Here is a 16,810-nt window from a genome sequence, read left to right as displayed (position 1 = left end):
TTACCATAATGTACATGTTGCACTTTTTTTTGTTATACACTATATACTTATGTTATACACTATAATCATCCTCATTAGACTCTCATATAATACTGTAAAATACTGAAATATTGTGGGAATGTGAGGAGATGCAGACGTTTTGGGTTGGGGTGACTCAATATGTTTCTCAATTTACTTCCTCTCCAATTTCCTGTAATGTGTTTATTGAGTATGTATGAAGACAATTGCTCTATGTCCACTAAAGAAAGAAAGCTGGTGGATTTGTGTCTATTACAAGCAAGAAGTTCTATTGCGCTGTGCTGGAAAAATACCAATTGCTCTTCCATTGGACTATGGCTGAAAAACTTAATAACATGTTTGGCTCTTGAAAAGCTTACATATGTAATAAGAAAGAAGCGTTAGCATCAGATCGGCTGAATGGATTCGAAAACGGTAAAACTCAACTGTTTAACTCAACTTATTTTCAAAAATAGTGGTGTGTTCCTTTAAGCTGTTCCGCATTGAACGTCTATGTAAATACTTCATAAACTGACTTTACATAAACTGATGGTTGTCACTCTAAGTTAAGTTAATCGATTTTCTATGGATTTTGTCAACTCAAATCTGCAGACTGGCTCTGATCGTTGGCAACTAATCAACTTTTCGAGACTGTAAATCTGTGAAAAACGGGGCAAAAATTGTGTAGTGTATTCCGGACATAAGAGACTATAGATAAGTTGACATCCATTTAACAAGAGGTTTCATAATGAGGCTAGTTTCTGTGTTCATCCCCATGAATTAAATGTTTTATTGGTTTGTTTTATTTGATTTTGAGCACAGCCGGACTTTTTGAATTTAATGATGTATATCTTAATTGAAATGCATGATTCTCTTGATTTTGGTGTGAAATATAACAGGACATGCTTTGTCTCATTCACCCCTTATATGCACAGGGTCATCAAATTTCTAGGGCTTTCAAACACTGCTGGCTTCTGCATGTGATATCATTCTCCCAGCTCAGTTGCCGTTTGGGTGCCTGCAAAGTGCACACCAGTTTCAGTAATTAATATTTCATGCTCATGGCCAGTGTTGCTGTAATCCTGTCTACTTAAGATACAGCAGAATCAAGCCGTTGGCTAGTTGTTGGCTTCATCATATTAATATATAAAAGCAGATGCTTCATCTTAACAATCTTATTCTACGTCACTTTCAATGCACTCCCAGAAAAAAAAAAAATATATATCTATCTATCTAAAAACCCAACCTTTGTTTGATGTCAAGATCCAGCGTCATTAAATAACTACAAAAACAGCATTACCAGCTTCACTTATTATACATTTCTGTCATACGTTTGCACAAGTTTTTATTGAGAATAACAGAGGTTTAGATGTTGATGTCTGTTTGAAAGTAATAGTTTGGTTTGATGTCACCATTATGGCGATAAGCGTTTGCTTTAGTTGGGCAGTTTGACTCTAGACTCAATGTTTCTTTTTAGCTGCTGTGACTATGTTTGTTATGGCAAAACCAACAAGAGAAAATGTTGGCTTCTTGCTGATACTCATCTAGAGTCTAATCTATGCTATTAACTTCATATTAGTGACTATAGTAATGTGTTGCAGCAGCATATGATCCAGTGGTGTTCTAATCAGATAATCTGTATTTCTACCTGTAATTTTTAAAACACATTGTTCACAAATCACTTTGAACTACTGAACACTTAGGAAAAACACAAACATCAAGAATTAGTGTATGAATCTCAACAATGGTGACATGCTTCATGCTGCAATGTATTCTGGGTGCATCATACAAAACTCATCCAGGGCTCCCAGAATGCATTGCGGCATGAAGCATGTCATGTTTGTGTGACAAACGAGGTGGTTGTTGTTTTTTTTAAATCCTCAAAATTATCTGATTAAAATTCTGCTGGATCTCAATCTGTAGAACCATTGTATTGCTATAATAAATAATGTGCAAATAACACCATAGATTAGACTGAATGAATAACTAAACTATATGACGATATCTGAACCATGAGCGTGTAGCCAACATCATCTGGTGACCTTTTCTCTTTCTGTTTTTGCCATAACAAACATAGTTACAGCAGCTAGAGAGAAACATTGAAAAGTCAAGAGTCAAATTGCCCAACTAAAGCAAACATTTATCACCATAATGGTGACATCAAACCAAACAGACATCAACATCTACTTTCAAACAGACATCAACATCTAAACCTCTGTTAATCTCAATAAGACCTTTTGTAAATGTATGACAATCTGTTGACAATGTAAAGTCAATCTGATTTATAATAATTGAAGCTGGTAATGCTGTTTTTGGAGTTATTTAATGAAGTTGGAGCTTCATAAAACAAAGGTTGGGTTTTTACTTTCAATCAAAATTTGACATCTGAGCAACATTTGAGTCCACATCCAATGTCGAATGGAATTTTTCCCGCTTAAATCTAAATTAGAATGTTAGAGGATAATGTTCTAACAATGTTATCAATAAACATTTGTAGAATGTTTTTAGAGAATGTTATCCTACATTTTAGGAGAATATTCTGGGAACTAAAATAAAACTTGCCGCTGAAAACATTACCAGTGCATAGCATAATGTTCTCAGAACATTCTTAGAACAAAAACATTTCTAGCTGGGATATCGCTTGAGACTTACTGATATAACAATTATAAATAAACTTTATTTGTAGTACTACTTGTACACAGTGCACATTTCTTAATATTAACCCTAAAATGTGTTTTAATGTCACTATTGATGAGGATTGTATGATCTTTGAATAATATCGGTCTTTAAATGCAAGATATTTAAAGTGTACCTGAAGTATACTTGGAATAGTTCCACTTTAGCACAATCAGAAAAACTTAATATACTGAGTTGCACTTCAGCACTACTTCCGCACAATTAAAGTGCAAAATTAGTTGTTTAAGACCTTAAATATACCAGTTTAGTATACCAAAAGTACAGATGCAGGGTATTTTTATTAAGTACATGAATATGTAAATGTATTTGTAGTATGCTTAGCACAAAATAAATGTATTTCAAATATATTTTAGTATATAAATATTTAACTATAGTGACATCATATACCTAAATGACATCAAAGATTAAAAATAATGCCAAACCAGAGCTATTAGTAAATTTAAAGGAAAAGACCAAGTATTAATAAGTATAATATAAACACTGAAAATTCCATTCAAAGGCACTCAGATGGTATAGAATGTCTCTTAGAGGGATTGGGAAGCACATAAATATAAATTGGGAACATAAGAATCAGTGAAAGTTTCTGAATTATATAATTTTATGAATCTATTACTATTACAGGTGAAATCAGATTAACAGCGAGTATGAAACAATGTTTCTTTATGCTGAATGTTAGTGACTATTTAAAAAATAAAAGGTTTGATTTATTCATCATAGATTAATCTCAAGGAACCTGTCTAACGTGTTCAGGTCATACTGTATTTCACTTTAAAATCAAATTATGGTGAGAATGGAGGAAATGTTTCATATATATTGTGTTTTAATGTTTTTAATTGATGTATTTCAGCAATGAAAATCATCATTGATAAAAATGAGAAAATACTCAAAAACAAAAACATGCACAAAAGAAGTATGTGGAAGCAGTATGGTAATGGAATTTACATAGACAAATGGACAATGGTCTCTGTTCTGGTCTTACTGTGAAAAAGAACACGATTATTCTGCTAGTTTTATAATTCTGCTATATTTAGAATGTGTGATGTCAATCACAGTGCTTTTATATGCTAAACTCGCAGTATGTGAGATATTTTGGGTAAAAAATTTACTAAATTCTGATATTTAGCGAGTACATAAAAACCTGTTCAAAACTGTGCCCTTGTAATTGTAATCCTTCAATAATGACTTATGGTGGGAAATTTCAAGATTGTAAAAATGTGTTATCTGTCAGGTTAATGTGTATGTATGTCTGTATTTTTTATTATTATATTATTATTTGTTAATTTATGTAATTTTTATTAATGGATAATTTTTTAATAATAAATTAATTAGCATATAGCAAAGGACAAAGAGTCAGTGTTTAGCTTTACAATGTTGTACTGTATATAACAGGTTTTTATTCAAATGCAAGACTAATAAAATAATAATGTATGCTATGTATGATATTTTTCTCATTTTAACAATTGTCTTTATCTATCTTATTCCCTTCTTAGCTATGACATGGTCCATTATGGTCATTCCAACCAACTTCGACAAGCCAAGGCTATGGGGGACTATCTCATTGTGGGAGTGCATACTGACGGTAAGGATACACACACACACTCTAAAAAATGGGTAAAATATGGACAAACCCAGCTATTGGGTCAAAACCGTTGGGTCAAAACAAACCAGTTGCTGGGTTTGTCCATATTTCACCCAGCGCTGGGTTGTATTTAACCCAGCATTTTTTAGACTGCATTCAAACGGTGCCAGACAGTGTTGTTTGTTGATAATATCGATCTTAGTTTCATGACAGTGCATGTGTTACACTGTCATAACACTCAATATAATCAACAAACAACACTGTATAACACAAGTGTAACACACTGACAAATTGAATAAACAAATTGGGTGAGTGGGATTAAACTTTACGTATGATGTATTTACGTGTTTACTTTTGTGATAAAAGATTGTGTACCAAGAATGTGGGAGTTGCATAGATTGCATAGACAACAGGCTTTTCAATCAGTTTGTTTAGCTTGCACAGATGAGAGCTGACACGAGACATGGAATGAAGGCATGACTGAAATAGGTTTTGATTGATTTAGAATTTTCATATTAGGATATAGATGGGTCGTGATGGGGACTCAAATGCTCCTCTCTCTCAAAAGTATCTAATAGTAAAGTACACACTGGCACACACTGGTAAAAACTGGAGAATCAAGGTCAGATAGGGAGAAAGATCAAACGAGGGGCAGACAGCACCAACAAGGAATTCAAATGAGGGGCAAACAGTACCAACAAGGGAATCAGAAGGTCATCAACAAGAGAGCAGTCCAAAACTGGTGGGTTCTGGAGGGAAACAGGTAACAACAACACAAACTGGGCAAAAGAGAAATATGTGAGCAAAAGAAAAGAACACTGAACAAACTAAATTAGACACTCAATTCACAGACTGGACAAGATAACAGCAAGTTGAAAACCAGAACTGTAGATGAAGATTGTAGACATATGCTTTTAGACTGAATAATATGAAAAATAATAAAAAATGTCTGTTTTATTTTTTTAGATGTTGAACCATGGAAACCATGCTGCCTAGCTGTTAAAATCAGAAACATTTTTGGATAGTTTGGCCAAAAATTTCATTGTGAAACAAATAACAGAAGATGGAAATGAAGTTGACTGATTCTAGTGTCTCACTTTTCATGCAGAGGAGATCTCTAAGCACAAAGGTCCTCCAGTGTTCACCCAAGCTGAGAGATATAAGATGGTGCGAGCAATCAAGTGGGTGGATGAGATCGTGGAAGGCGCTCCATACGTTACTACGCTTGAGACTCTGGACAGATATTGTTGCGATTTCTGTGTTCATGGAGGTCAGAGCCTAAACATAATAACCATGTCTAAACTGTGCTAAAACATTGATTTTAAAGTCAGTACAGAATATGAGACCCCCAGGGCCATGAAGCTTTGGATTACTGGATTGACCAGATTACATACATACTACACACATTCATACTAAAAAGAACATAAATTTTTAGCTCTTACAAAGTAAGTACTTAAGTGGTACCTATGTGCCTACTTTATTACTTTATTAGCTGCATGCCTACTTTTATAAGCTGTACCTATTCTGTTCATGATGAGACAGCGCTCCTGTGCACAAATTGAAGTCCATATAAAAAATGTCAACAATCTGTTCAAGTAACATACTGCATCTAAGTAAAAGCAAAGCTGAATGCTGAAAAACTCTCCTCTGGAAATATAGTTTTCAGTAAATTGTTCAGTAACTTATTTGGTCTTGGTCCTGCATGCACAGTATTTTGGGCACAGTATTCAACACACCACTTCACAGTAGTTCACTTATGCAAGCTTTATTATGACCTGAATCAACTGTGGTCGTGTCTCCTCAGATGACATCACTCTCACTGTGGATGGGAAAGACACATATGAAGAAGTGAAGAAGTCGGGCAGGTACAGGTAAGCCCATTCACACCTCTGCTGCTCATGCTGATAATGTTTAGTACAGTTCTCATTTAAAGTTGATCTTTTTCAGAGAGTGCAAGAGAACCCAAGGTGTGTCCACTACAGACCTGGTCGGCCGCATGCTGCTTATGACCAAAGCTCATCACAGCAACATGGTGAGGCCCGAAACATACTCAACGTTTGTAAATGCAGACAGGTTTCACTGGTCAAGCTTGATTTCAAACATGTCAGAGCTCAGTTCATAATTCAAGTACATGTTGCTGGGTTGTAACACCCAGTTGTATGGAAACATTTACCATCATACTGTTGTTCATTTTTATTGTTTTACTAGTTGTTATAATGGTGTAGCATATTCACCCTACTTTCACTTACTTATTTATGCTAGTTTGCTTGTCACTTTGGTACCATGTTTACACCATTGTCACGTCCACCTTATGTCTGTAACTGTTACGAATTCCATTCACCCTCCACCAGAGGTCACTCGCTCACCACATTGACTCACATCATACATAACACTGGACTTCATTTCCCATCATTCATTGCACTAATTGCACACACAGCTGTAGGCACTAATCACACGCACACCTGATCCAACACACACACTAATCACACACTCTATTTAAACCCTGGACTTTGTTTCCCACACTGCCGAGTATTGTATGCCTTTACGGCTCCCTTAGCCGTAGCAACTCTACAGAGCCCCTGTTAGTTTTCCCCTGCCTGTCTTGGATTGTGTTTTCCCGTGTTTGTTCTAGCCCGTGTTCCCTGGATTTACCCTTGCCTTGCTGTTTGGACACTGTTTGCACCCCTATTGGATTCTAGCCCGTGTTCCCTGGATTATCTCTCTGCCTTGCCCACTGGATACTGTTTGCTGATCGTTGACCTTCGCTTGCCCTAGGAATACTCTTTGTCTTGTCCCTGCCATACCTGTTTTGCCATTGCTCGACCCTGCCTGTATTTGACCATGCCTATAAATAAAAGCTTGCACTTGGATCCGCACATCTCGTCAGCCCCGTTACAGAATACTCGGACAAACAAGGATCCAGCAGCTTTCAGGAACAATACTGGCCAGGTATGTACACTGCAAGACTATTATTAGCTCTCAGGCAGGGTGAGCGATCACTCAAGGACTTTATTCTAGAATATCTAGACGTTGCTAATAATTCTGATTTTCCGGATGTCTTGATCGATTTCTTTTGTGATAGCATTAATCAGCCACTCAAGACTAAGCTTATTTGTGAGGGTCCACGTTGCTCACTCAGTCAGTTTTTGGATTATGCTCTGTTGAGTGTTGGCTCTTCGTTTACTGTGGGTGTTGTGGAGGAGGAAAATAACACCGTGCCTGTAATGGCGGTCACACCGGAGCGCGCTCACAAGAGGACGGCCACAACAACCCCTCATGTCATTACTGTCATTCATGAGCCAAGTCGCAGTCAATCTACATGAATCAGGGCAAGTCACAGTTGATGTTAAAGTGTCCAGTCAAGTCTCAGTTGATGTTAAAGAGCCAAGTCACAGTTGATGTCAGAGAGTCAAGTCAAGCCACAGCTGATCTTGAGTCAAGCCAAGCCACAGCTGATCTTCTTGAGTCAAGCCAAGTCGCAGCTGATCTTCTTGAGTCAAGCCAAGTCGCAGCTGATCTTCTTGAGTCAAGCCAAGTCGCAGCTGATCTTCTTGAGTCAAGCCAAGTCGCAGCTGATATTCTTGAGTCAAGCCAAGTCGCAGCTGATATTCATGAGCTAAGCCAAGTCACAGCTGACTCCAGAGTCACTTCACGTCTCCGCTGATCTCCTAAAGTCAAGTCACAGCAGCACGTCACAGCTGCTCGTCCAGAGTCACAGCAGCACGTCACAGCAGCACGTCACAGCTGCTCGTCCAGAGTCACAGCAGCACGCGTCACAGCTGCTCGTCCAGAGTCACAGCAGCACGCGTCTCAGCTGCTCGTCCAGAGTCACAGCAGCACGCGTCTCAGCTGCTCGTCCAGAGTCACAGCAGCACGCGTCTCAGCTGCTCGTCCAGAGTCACAGCAGCACGTCTCAGCTGCTCGCCCAGAGTCACAGCAGCACGTCACAGCAGCACGTCTCAGCTGCTCGTCAGAGTCACAGCAGCACGCGTCTCAGCTGCTCGTCCAGAGTCACAGCAGCACGTCTCAGCTGCTCGTCCAGAGTCACAGCAGCACGCCTCAGCTGCTCGTCCAGAGTCACAGCAGCACGTCTCAGCTGCTCGTCAGAGTCACAGCAGCACGTCTCAGCTGCTCGTCAGAGTCACAGCAGCACGTCTCAGCTGCTCGCCCAGAGTCACAGCAGCACGTCTCAGCTGCTCGTCCAGAGTCACAGCAGCACGTCTCAGCTGCTCGTCAGAGTCACAGCAGCACGTCACAGCAGCACGTCTCAGCTGCTCGTCCAGAGTCACAGCAGCACGTCACAGCAGCACGCCTCAGCTGCTCGTCCAGAGTCACAGCAGCACGCCTCAGCTGCTCGTCCAGAGTCACAGCAGCACGCGTCTCAGCTGCTCGCCCAGAGTCACAGCAGCACGCCACAGCTGCTCGCCCAGAGTCACAGCAGCACGCCTCAGCTGCTCGTCCAGAGTCACAGCAGCACGTCACAGCAGCACGCCTCAGCTGCTCGTCCAGAGTCACAGCAGCACGCCTCAGCTGCTCGCCCAGAGTCACAGCAGCACGTCTCAGCTGCTCGCCCAGAGTCACAGCAGCACGCTCAGCTGCTCGTCCAGAGTCACAGCAGCACGCCTCAGCTGCTCGCCCAGAGTCACAGCAGCACGCCTCAGCTGCTCGCCCAGAGTCACAGCAGCACGCCTCAGCTGCTCGTCCAGAGTCACAGCAGCACGCCTCAGCTGCTCGCCCAGAGTCACAGCAGCACGCTCAGCTGCTCGTCCAGAGTCACAGCAGCACGCTCAGCTGCTCGCCCAGAGTCACAGCAGCACGCCTCAGCTGCTCGTCCAGAGTCACAGCAGCACGTCTCAGCTGCTCGTCCAGAGTCACAGCAGCACGTCTCAGCTGCTCGTCCAGAGTCACAGCAGCACGTCTCAGCTGCTCGTCCAGAGTCACAGCAGCACGTCTCAGCTGACCGTCCAGAGTCTCGTCACATTACAGCTAGTCATCCAGAGTCACGTCATGAGTCAAGTCACGTCTCCGCTGACCTTCCAGAGTCACGTCACGTCTGGGCTGACACACCCAGATCATAAAGGTCAGTCTTCCACTATCCCAATTTGATGTCTAGTTTGAGGGATGTACCGCTGGTGTCTGCACGCACGGCTGGTATCCCCAAACCAACTCCCTCTAACCCTCCTGTTCTTATGCATATTCCCCTGTCCGAGGCACTTCCCCTGATGGGAATCGCTTTGTTGCGTTTGGGCTGCGTACACCACCGCAGAACTGCCCGAGGTGGCGGCGCCTGCTGTAGCTTCTCCAGAGGTGCGGTCCACGCTGCAGAACTTCCAGAAGCAGCGGGGCTCGCGTCGGCCCCTTGTATGGTGGTGGCACCCAGCAATGAACTCTCCCTGTGTCCTGAGTTTACTGCTGTAGAACCTCCAGAGGTGGCGGCAGCTGCTGCAGAACCTCCAGAGGTGTCAGCGGTATCCGTCGGTGAACTCTCGTCCTGTCGCAGCCAGAAGGGCTGTCCCTGAACTTCACGTTCTGTCCTGTCACGGCTATGGAGGCCGTCAATGAACTCTCGTTCTGTCCTGTCACGGCTATGGAGGCCGCCTGTGAATTCTCTGCCTGTCCTGTCGCAGCCAGAAGGACTGTCCCTGAACTCTCTGTCATGGCTAAGAAGGCCATCTCTGAACTCTCGCCCCAATCTGACCCAGCCATGGTGGCTGACTGTGAACTGCCTACCTGCTCAGTTGCCACCATGGAAAATATTCATAGACCTCCCATGTTCCCTACCTCAGTCCTTGTGTCTGTGTACGAACGTTCTTTCTCCTCCTTGTGTCTCAGTTTTCCCTAGGTCCCAGTCTCTGCTGTGGAATCCTGATCCGTCGTGGTGTGTTCCGTCTGCTCCGCCGTGGTGGTCTGCTATCTGGCTCTGGTGGTGTTCTGCTCCGCCCTGGCGGGCTCCTGCACTGTCTGCACCGCTGTGGAGGTCTTCTGTCCCTTCGGCTCCGCCCTGGTGGGCTCCAGTCCCTTCGGCTCCGCCCTGGTGGGCTGCAGTCCCATCAGCTCTGCCCTGGTGGGCTCCTGTTCCGTCCTGGCCTCCACCTGGGTTCTCTGCTTCGCCGGTTCTGCCTGGGTGTCCTGCTCTGCCTCAGTCCCCGGTCTTCTCACTCCCACGTGGACCTGGCCCTCTGTCCCTCCCCCTGTTCCGCCTCTGCTCCATCACCCTCCTGGATTGGGTATGTTTGGAGCGTTTGGGGCCTCTGTCACGAATCTGGTCTGCACTTCCATTCACCCTCCACCAGAGGTCACTCGCTCACCACATTGACTCACACCATACATAACACTGGACTTAATTTCCCATCATTCATTGCACTAATTGCACACACAGCTGTAGGCACTAATCACACGCACACCTGATCCCACGCACACACTAATCACACACTCTATTTAAACCCTGGACTTTGTTTCCCCACACTGCCGAGTATTGTATGCATTTACCGCTCCCCTAGCCGTAGCAACTCTACAGAGCCCATGTTAGTTTTCCTAGTTTTCCCCTGCCTGTCTTGGATTGTGTTTTCTCGTGTTTGTTCTAGCCCGTGTTCCCTGGATTTACCCTTGCCTTGCTGTTTGGACACTGTTTGCACCCCTATTGGATTCTAGCACGTGTTCCCTGGATTATCTCTCTGCCTTGCCCACTGGATACTGTTTGCCGATCGTCGACCTTCGCTTGCCCTAGGATTACTCTGTCTTGTCCCTGCCATACCTGTTTTGCCATTGCTCGACCCTGCCTGTATTTATGACCATGCCTATAAATAAAAGCTTGCACTTGGATCCGCACGTCTCACGTCTCGTCAGCCCCGTTACAGTAACACTCTCACTGATATTGTATTGGAACTGCTCATAAAAAGTATCTGTTCTAGTTTTAAAAAAAAAATACCTAGAATACTGAGGTTCGTCATGACACAGAAATGCAAAAATGCACATTAAGTACGTTCACACTTGCAATACACCTGCCAAGCATTCACGTCTGCTTTTGCATACTTGTGTAGAGTACGTTTCTGATATGTCTCTGTTATGCTATAATTACACATTGTCAAATTGGATATTAATTTCTTCCTTTCTTTCCTCTTCAGGGCAGTTCAGACTATCAACAACACACAGACAACTTTGGAAGAGTGAGTGTTTTATTCCCTTTTGGTTGTTCTTGTAGTCTTAATCTTTTTTTGAAGAGTGAAATGTTTTGAAGTACACTACAGAGGATTTATTGGGTAGTTTGGTTATAAATCAATTATTCCACCGGTAATGCAGTATTGAATAAATTTGTGTACAAAACCATATTGTCTGAACCAAATCAGCATGGCAAGCCTGCCATAATGATTTTGCAGGTATCTTAATTTCAACTAATAGGGAGCCCAGAATTCCATTATGCAAATAAAATAAAGCAATTTGATTAGTCATTCTCAGATCCCCCTCTCCCTCCCAGAATGTTTACTTGTTTTTCTGCTTTGCCCTTTTGTTCCTCCTACTGCTAGCATTGCCTTCACATGCCTCTGCCAAGTTGGCACATAAAAAAGGTTTATTGTCGTCACAGTCCATAATCACAGACTGAGCCATGAATGGCACCTCTGTTTCTGAGTTTAACATTGACTAAATAATTCCTAGTCATTGCCTCCAAATGGAGAGAGAAAAGTTCTTTAATGTCCCAAGACCTTCACTGGACATGACAAAACACCCATTGCAAAGGACTCAAACTTGACTTAGGCGCAGATGCACTGTATGCCAGAGTGCTGACCATAAGGTTATTGTTTGTTCAATCATTACTGTGTGCTCTTGATATCAGAACCCCCAAAAAAAACACTTGTTGGCTTCAAAGGGCTGCTGGTTTAAAACGAGTTCTTGGACCTGTCAGAACCACCAAAGTGCTCTCATCGTGCTCCATATATTGTTTAAGCATAATAAATGTATTACTATAAAAAAATGTGCATTATTAACAATGATTAGTTTAATGTTTATTGTTGTAATATTTGTTATCATTTCCGTACTGCTCACCACAGGGCCCTAAAGGCCACAGTCCCTGGACAGGAGTGTCACAGTTCCTGCAGACGTCCCAAAAAATCATCCAGTTTGCCTCAGGAAAGGAACCACAGCCAGGAGACACCATCATCTATGTGGCTGGAGCTTTTGACCTATTTCGTATCCTTACACGCTTAAGACAATAATTAGAGCACCCAAAATTTCTTCTGTTAAAATCAAAAGAATAAAATCTATTAATTAAATGTTTGAAAAAATATATAACTGAATGCATTTGTAAAAGAGTTTTTAAAAAATCTGTTGGAGGTGAAGATTGTCAGTAAATAACAAATTCTGTGCATCTGTTCCTTACACAAATTGTGTGACTTCAGGTGATCGAACAGACGGAATATAAATGAATTTTGGGGTAAATTTTTCATTTAAAATGGACAGTTGGTGAGCGCTTGTTACTCACAACATCAAGAGCTATTAAAGCTGTTACACTACTGAAAATAAAATAACTTGGAGACAGGACACGTCCCCCTATTATATACAGTAAAGGCTTATAAATCGCTTTTATATACAAAGGTATATAAATAACCTCACTGGGCCATAAACGAGTGTTATCATTGTTACTCTATTCATTGTCTTATCTATTGTCATTTTTATTTGGGAGGCTGGGAACTGTTAAATGCTCTGCAGAAAAAACAACAACAGCAACAAGAACAGAAAATAAATGTCCTTTCAAACACCCAGTGTGTGTGTGAGCATATTAGTCAAGTCACCTTTATTTATATAGCGCTTTTAACAATACAGATTGTCAAAGCACTTAACAGTATCAAATTGAAAGATAGAGTGTCAGTAATGTATAATGATAAGATTAAACGCTCAATTTTCAGTTAAAGGCATTTCATTATTGAATTCAGAGATGTCGTTGTCTAGCTCAGTTTAGTTTAAATAGTATCTGTGCAATCAAATCGGCGATAATCGCCCAACTGATAATGTCCCCAACTGAGCAAGCCAGAGGTGACAGCGGCAAGGAACCAAAACTCCCTCTGTGACAGAATGGAGAAAAAAAAAAACCTTGGGAGAAACCAGCCATTCAGGGCTTTATAAGTAATTAACAAGATTTTAAAATCTATCCGATGTTTGATAGGGAGCCAGTGCAGTGTTGACAGAACCGGGCTAATATGGTCATATTTCCTGGTTCTAGTAAGGACTCTAGCTGCAGCATTTTGGACCAACTTTGTTTGTTGATCAAGCGTGCAGAACAACCACCCAATAAAGCATTACAATGGTCTAACCTTGAGGTCATAAACGCATGAACTAACATTTTTGCATTTGACGTTGAGAGCATCGGTCGCAATTTAGATATGTTTTTGAGATGAAAAAACGCAGTTTTACAGATGCTAGAAACATGGCTTTCAAATGAAAGATAGCTATCAAACAGCACACCTAGGTTCCTAACTGATGAAGAAGAATTGACAGAGCAGCCATCAAGTGTTAGATAATGTTCTAGGTTATTACATATAGGGTTTTTAGGTCCGATAATTAACAACTCTGTTTTTTCAGAATTTAGCAGTAAAAAATTACTCGTCATCCAATTTTTTTTTTATATCGACTATGCATTCCGTTAGTTTCTCAATTTGGTTTGTTTCACCGGGCCGTGAAGAAATATAGAGCTGAGTATCATCAGCATAACAGTGAAAGCCAACACCATCTCTCCTGATAATATCTCCCAAGGGTAACATGTAAAGCGTGAAAAGTAACGGCCCTAGTACTGAGCCTTGAGGTACTCCATACTGCACTTGTTTTCGATATGATACCTCTTCATTCACTGCTACGAACTGATGGCGGTCAGACAAGTACGATTTGAACCATGCTAAAGCACTTCCACTAATGCCAACAAAGTTTTCTAGTTTATTCAAAAGAATGTTGTGGTCGATCGTGTCGAACGCAGCGCTAAGATTCAGTAGAACTAATAAAGAGATACAACCACGATCAGATGATAGAAGCAGGTCATTTGTAACTCTAATGAGAGCAGTCTCAGTACTATGATACGATCTAAATCCTGACTGGAATTCCTCACAGATATCATTTTTCTCTAAGAAGGAATATAATTGTGAGGATTAGTCTATGCTGGTTATTGTTCTTCAGCATTAAAGCAAACAACAAGCACAGAATAGAGATTCATTATGCTGTCATTCTTTGATATTTTAAAAATAATTAATCAATAATTGTTTATCTTAAGTTTTTTTTATTTAGAGCTTTCTGTATATATAATACATTCACAATATGAATGTTTTGTTTGTCATGCTGCTAAGAGGTTCAGTGGCTACAAACACATTTTAAAACTCTCTTTGGATGTTTTGTGTACAATGTTCAATTTGTTTAAGAATATTTAAATGGCTGACCTATTCTCCCTGTGGAAAATACAAATTAGGCCTTAGATTCTTTTGTCACCGTGGGTAGTTTTACCAGTGCTGTGCTTTTTCTCACTTGATTTGTCAATGTGCATACTGTATTGTTGAGACCCCTGCATTCTTTGCTTTTTCTGAGAACATGAGTAAGACAATATTAATGTTGTCCTCTTTAACCTGATGCAAATCAGATATTGGCCATGTGGATTTCCTGGACGCAGTGTCCCAGCTTTCAGAGAAGCCATATGTTATTGTGGGCTTGCACTTTGACCAGGTAAGCTGAATACAGGAAAATCTTAGAAATATATTTAACAGTTTAATTTTCGTGGTTAAGCATGATGCTGATTGTCTTTCAAAGGACATAAGAGATGTGAGAGAAGGAGGAACTGCATGTTTGTCTTTTTTATTTTTTTTATTATTTTTTTTATTATTATCACTCTAGGAGGTGAATCGTTACAAGGGGAAAAACTATCCAATCATGAACATCCATGAGAGGACTCTGAGTGTGCTGGCCTGTCGAGTGAGGATTGATCTTTGGCATTGCAGATAATGCCTATTTATGTTTTATATAAATAGTTTGATATGAATGAATTTCTTCATTTTGTTTTCAAATCTCCCAGTATGTCTCTGAGGTTGTTATAGGAGCACCATATGCTGTCACAAAAGACTTATTGGACCATTTCAAGGTAAACGCTCTTCCACTGTATTGAATTTGATTCTTGACTTTTTGTCAGACTTCCTTAACAGAGTTGGATAGAACACTGGTTTTTGACCATCTGCATAAAATCTGTGGCCAGTAGTCATGTTCACACAGACAGTTTTTAGCATTGACAACCGTATTTACTGTATACTGTAAAACGGCACTGTAAAATAATTTTACGGAAAATAACTTTTTTCAGGTTTTCTTTTATTTTGAATTGCAGTCAAAACTCTGTAAAATTCTCTGAATTAACTACTTGGCTGTTATTTTAAGGATTATGACATTAATGACAAATACAATAATTCACATTTTTAATACAGACAAAATACTGTATTTTATACAGTACATTTTCTGTTTTCTTAAATTACAAATAAATGTATGTAAAATTTACCAAAATAATCTGTAATTAATAACAAAACCGTTAGGTGTTTTTGACCATTTTATCATCTATCTCCACAAAGGTGACTTCAAATTTTATTATTTTCAATAAAACCGACATCTAAACCTCTGTTAATTCTCAATAAGTTCTGTATGAGAGAAATAAAGTCAGACTGGTTTGTAATAAGTGAAGATGCTGAGATCTAGAGAGATCTGTTAGTGTTCAATGTTCTTTTGGGATTTAAAGGGTTTCTGTTGTCTGTGTTTCGTGGGTCACCATTGTGCTGAAGAGTAGAGTGTGTGTGCTTCAGTCCAGGAGAAGACCAAGACACACTGGTGTTATGCTGTATTTCACTTTATTTAAAGGCAGTAACTGTGGAGTTGCTGATGCAGTGATGGTTATTAGTTTTTGCATGTGTGCTGTTGTTAGATGATGGTTAATTGCAAAAAAAAAAATTCACAGAGAATGTTTCACAATGATAATCCAGACAATACCTGTAAAGTAACCGTTAAAATAAAAAATAAAAACATTTAAGAAAAAATAGGATGTTGTACCTTAATTTTACAGTTTTTGTTTGGCAGCTGTTTCTGCCAGTCATTGACCGTTTAAAAAAAAAAAAGTTCTTTAACCATTATTTCCGTTAATGGTAAACGTTTGGCACCCTGTGCTGCCAAGCATTTCACTGTTTTTTTTTTTTTTTTTTTTTTTTTAACGTTTAATTTTTTTACAGTGTGTATTAACAGATATGCCTTGTATAACTCATCAAATTATTTTTTATTACAATTATAAAATTCATTTCAATATCTTCTAATTAAAATAACAAAACTAAATGTTACGGTAAATAAAATCATTTTTACATTTATTTTTCCAGAGGAACTTTGCGTAGAGTTGTGTGAGGACAATCATCCACAACCTCAAATAACAGGACTCTGTATAAAATAGCTAATTAGAGATTGAGATCAGACAGATTCTTAATTTGTGGCCACAATATTTTTTTTTCTGCATGTCAAGCTCTGGTTTTTCAGAGACGCAGTGCA

At 40.2% G+C, this 16,810-nt stretch overlaps 1 protein-coding gene across 3 annotated transcripts in view; it reads left to right on the top strand.

Annotated features, from left to right (window-relative positions):
• LOC131536442 (ethanolamine-phosphate cytidylyltransferase-like) overlaps positions 1-16,810 on the top strand; it is a 52,922-nt gene that overhangs the window by 31,110 nt on the left and 5,002 nt on the right. For 2 of the 3 annotated variants that reach the window (XM_058769357.1, XM_058769356.1), the window contains exons 2-10: positions 4,185-4,273; positions 5,382-5,543; positions 6,078-6,144; positions 6,221-6,305; positions 11,398-11,439; positions 12,319-12,457; positions 14,886-14,968; positions 15,137-15,214; positions 15,315-15,380. In XM_058769357.1, coding sequence (XP_058625340.1) covers positions 4,192-4,273; positions 5,382-5,543; positions 6,078-6,144; positions 6,221-6,305; positions 11,398-11,439; positions 12,319-12,457; positions 14,886-14,968; positions 15,137-15,214; positions 15,315-15,380 — 804 coding nt within the window. In that variant the 5' untranslated portion in view covers positions 4,185-4,191. Of the gene's footprint in view, positions 1-4,184; positions 4,274-5,381; positions 5,544-6,077; positions 6,145-6,220; positions 6,306-10,105; positions 10,501-11,397; positions 11,440-12,318; positions 12,458-14,885; positions 14,969-15,136; positions 15,215-15,314; positions 15,381-16,810 lie in introns of those variants that run through there. The other variant, XR_009269962.1, reaches the window with a different exon arrangement.

This window comes from Onychostoma macrolepis, chromosome 03 (genome assembly GCF_012432095.1).
Source record: "Onychostoma macrolepis isolate SWU-2019 chromosome 03, ASM1243209v1, whole genome shotgun sequence".
NCBI classification, from domain to species: Eukaryota; Metazoa; Chordata; class Actinopteri; order Cypriniformes; family Cyprinidae; genus Onychostoma; species Onychostoma macrolepis.
This window is presented reverse-complemented; position numbering and strand designations above follow the sequence as displayed.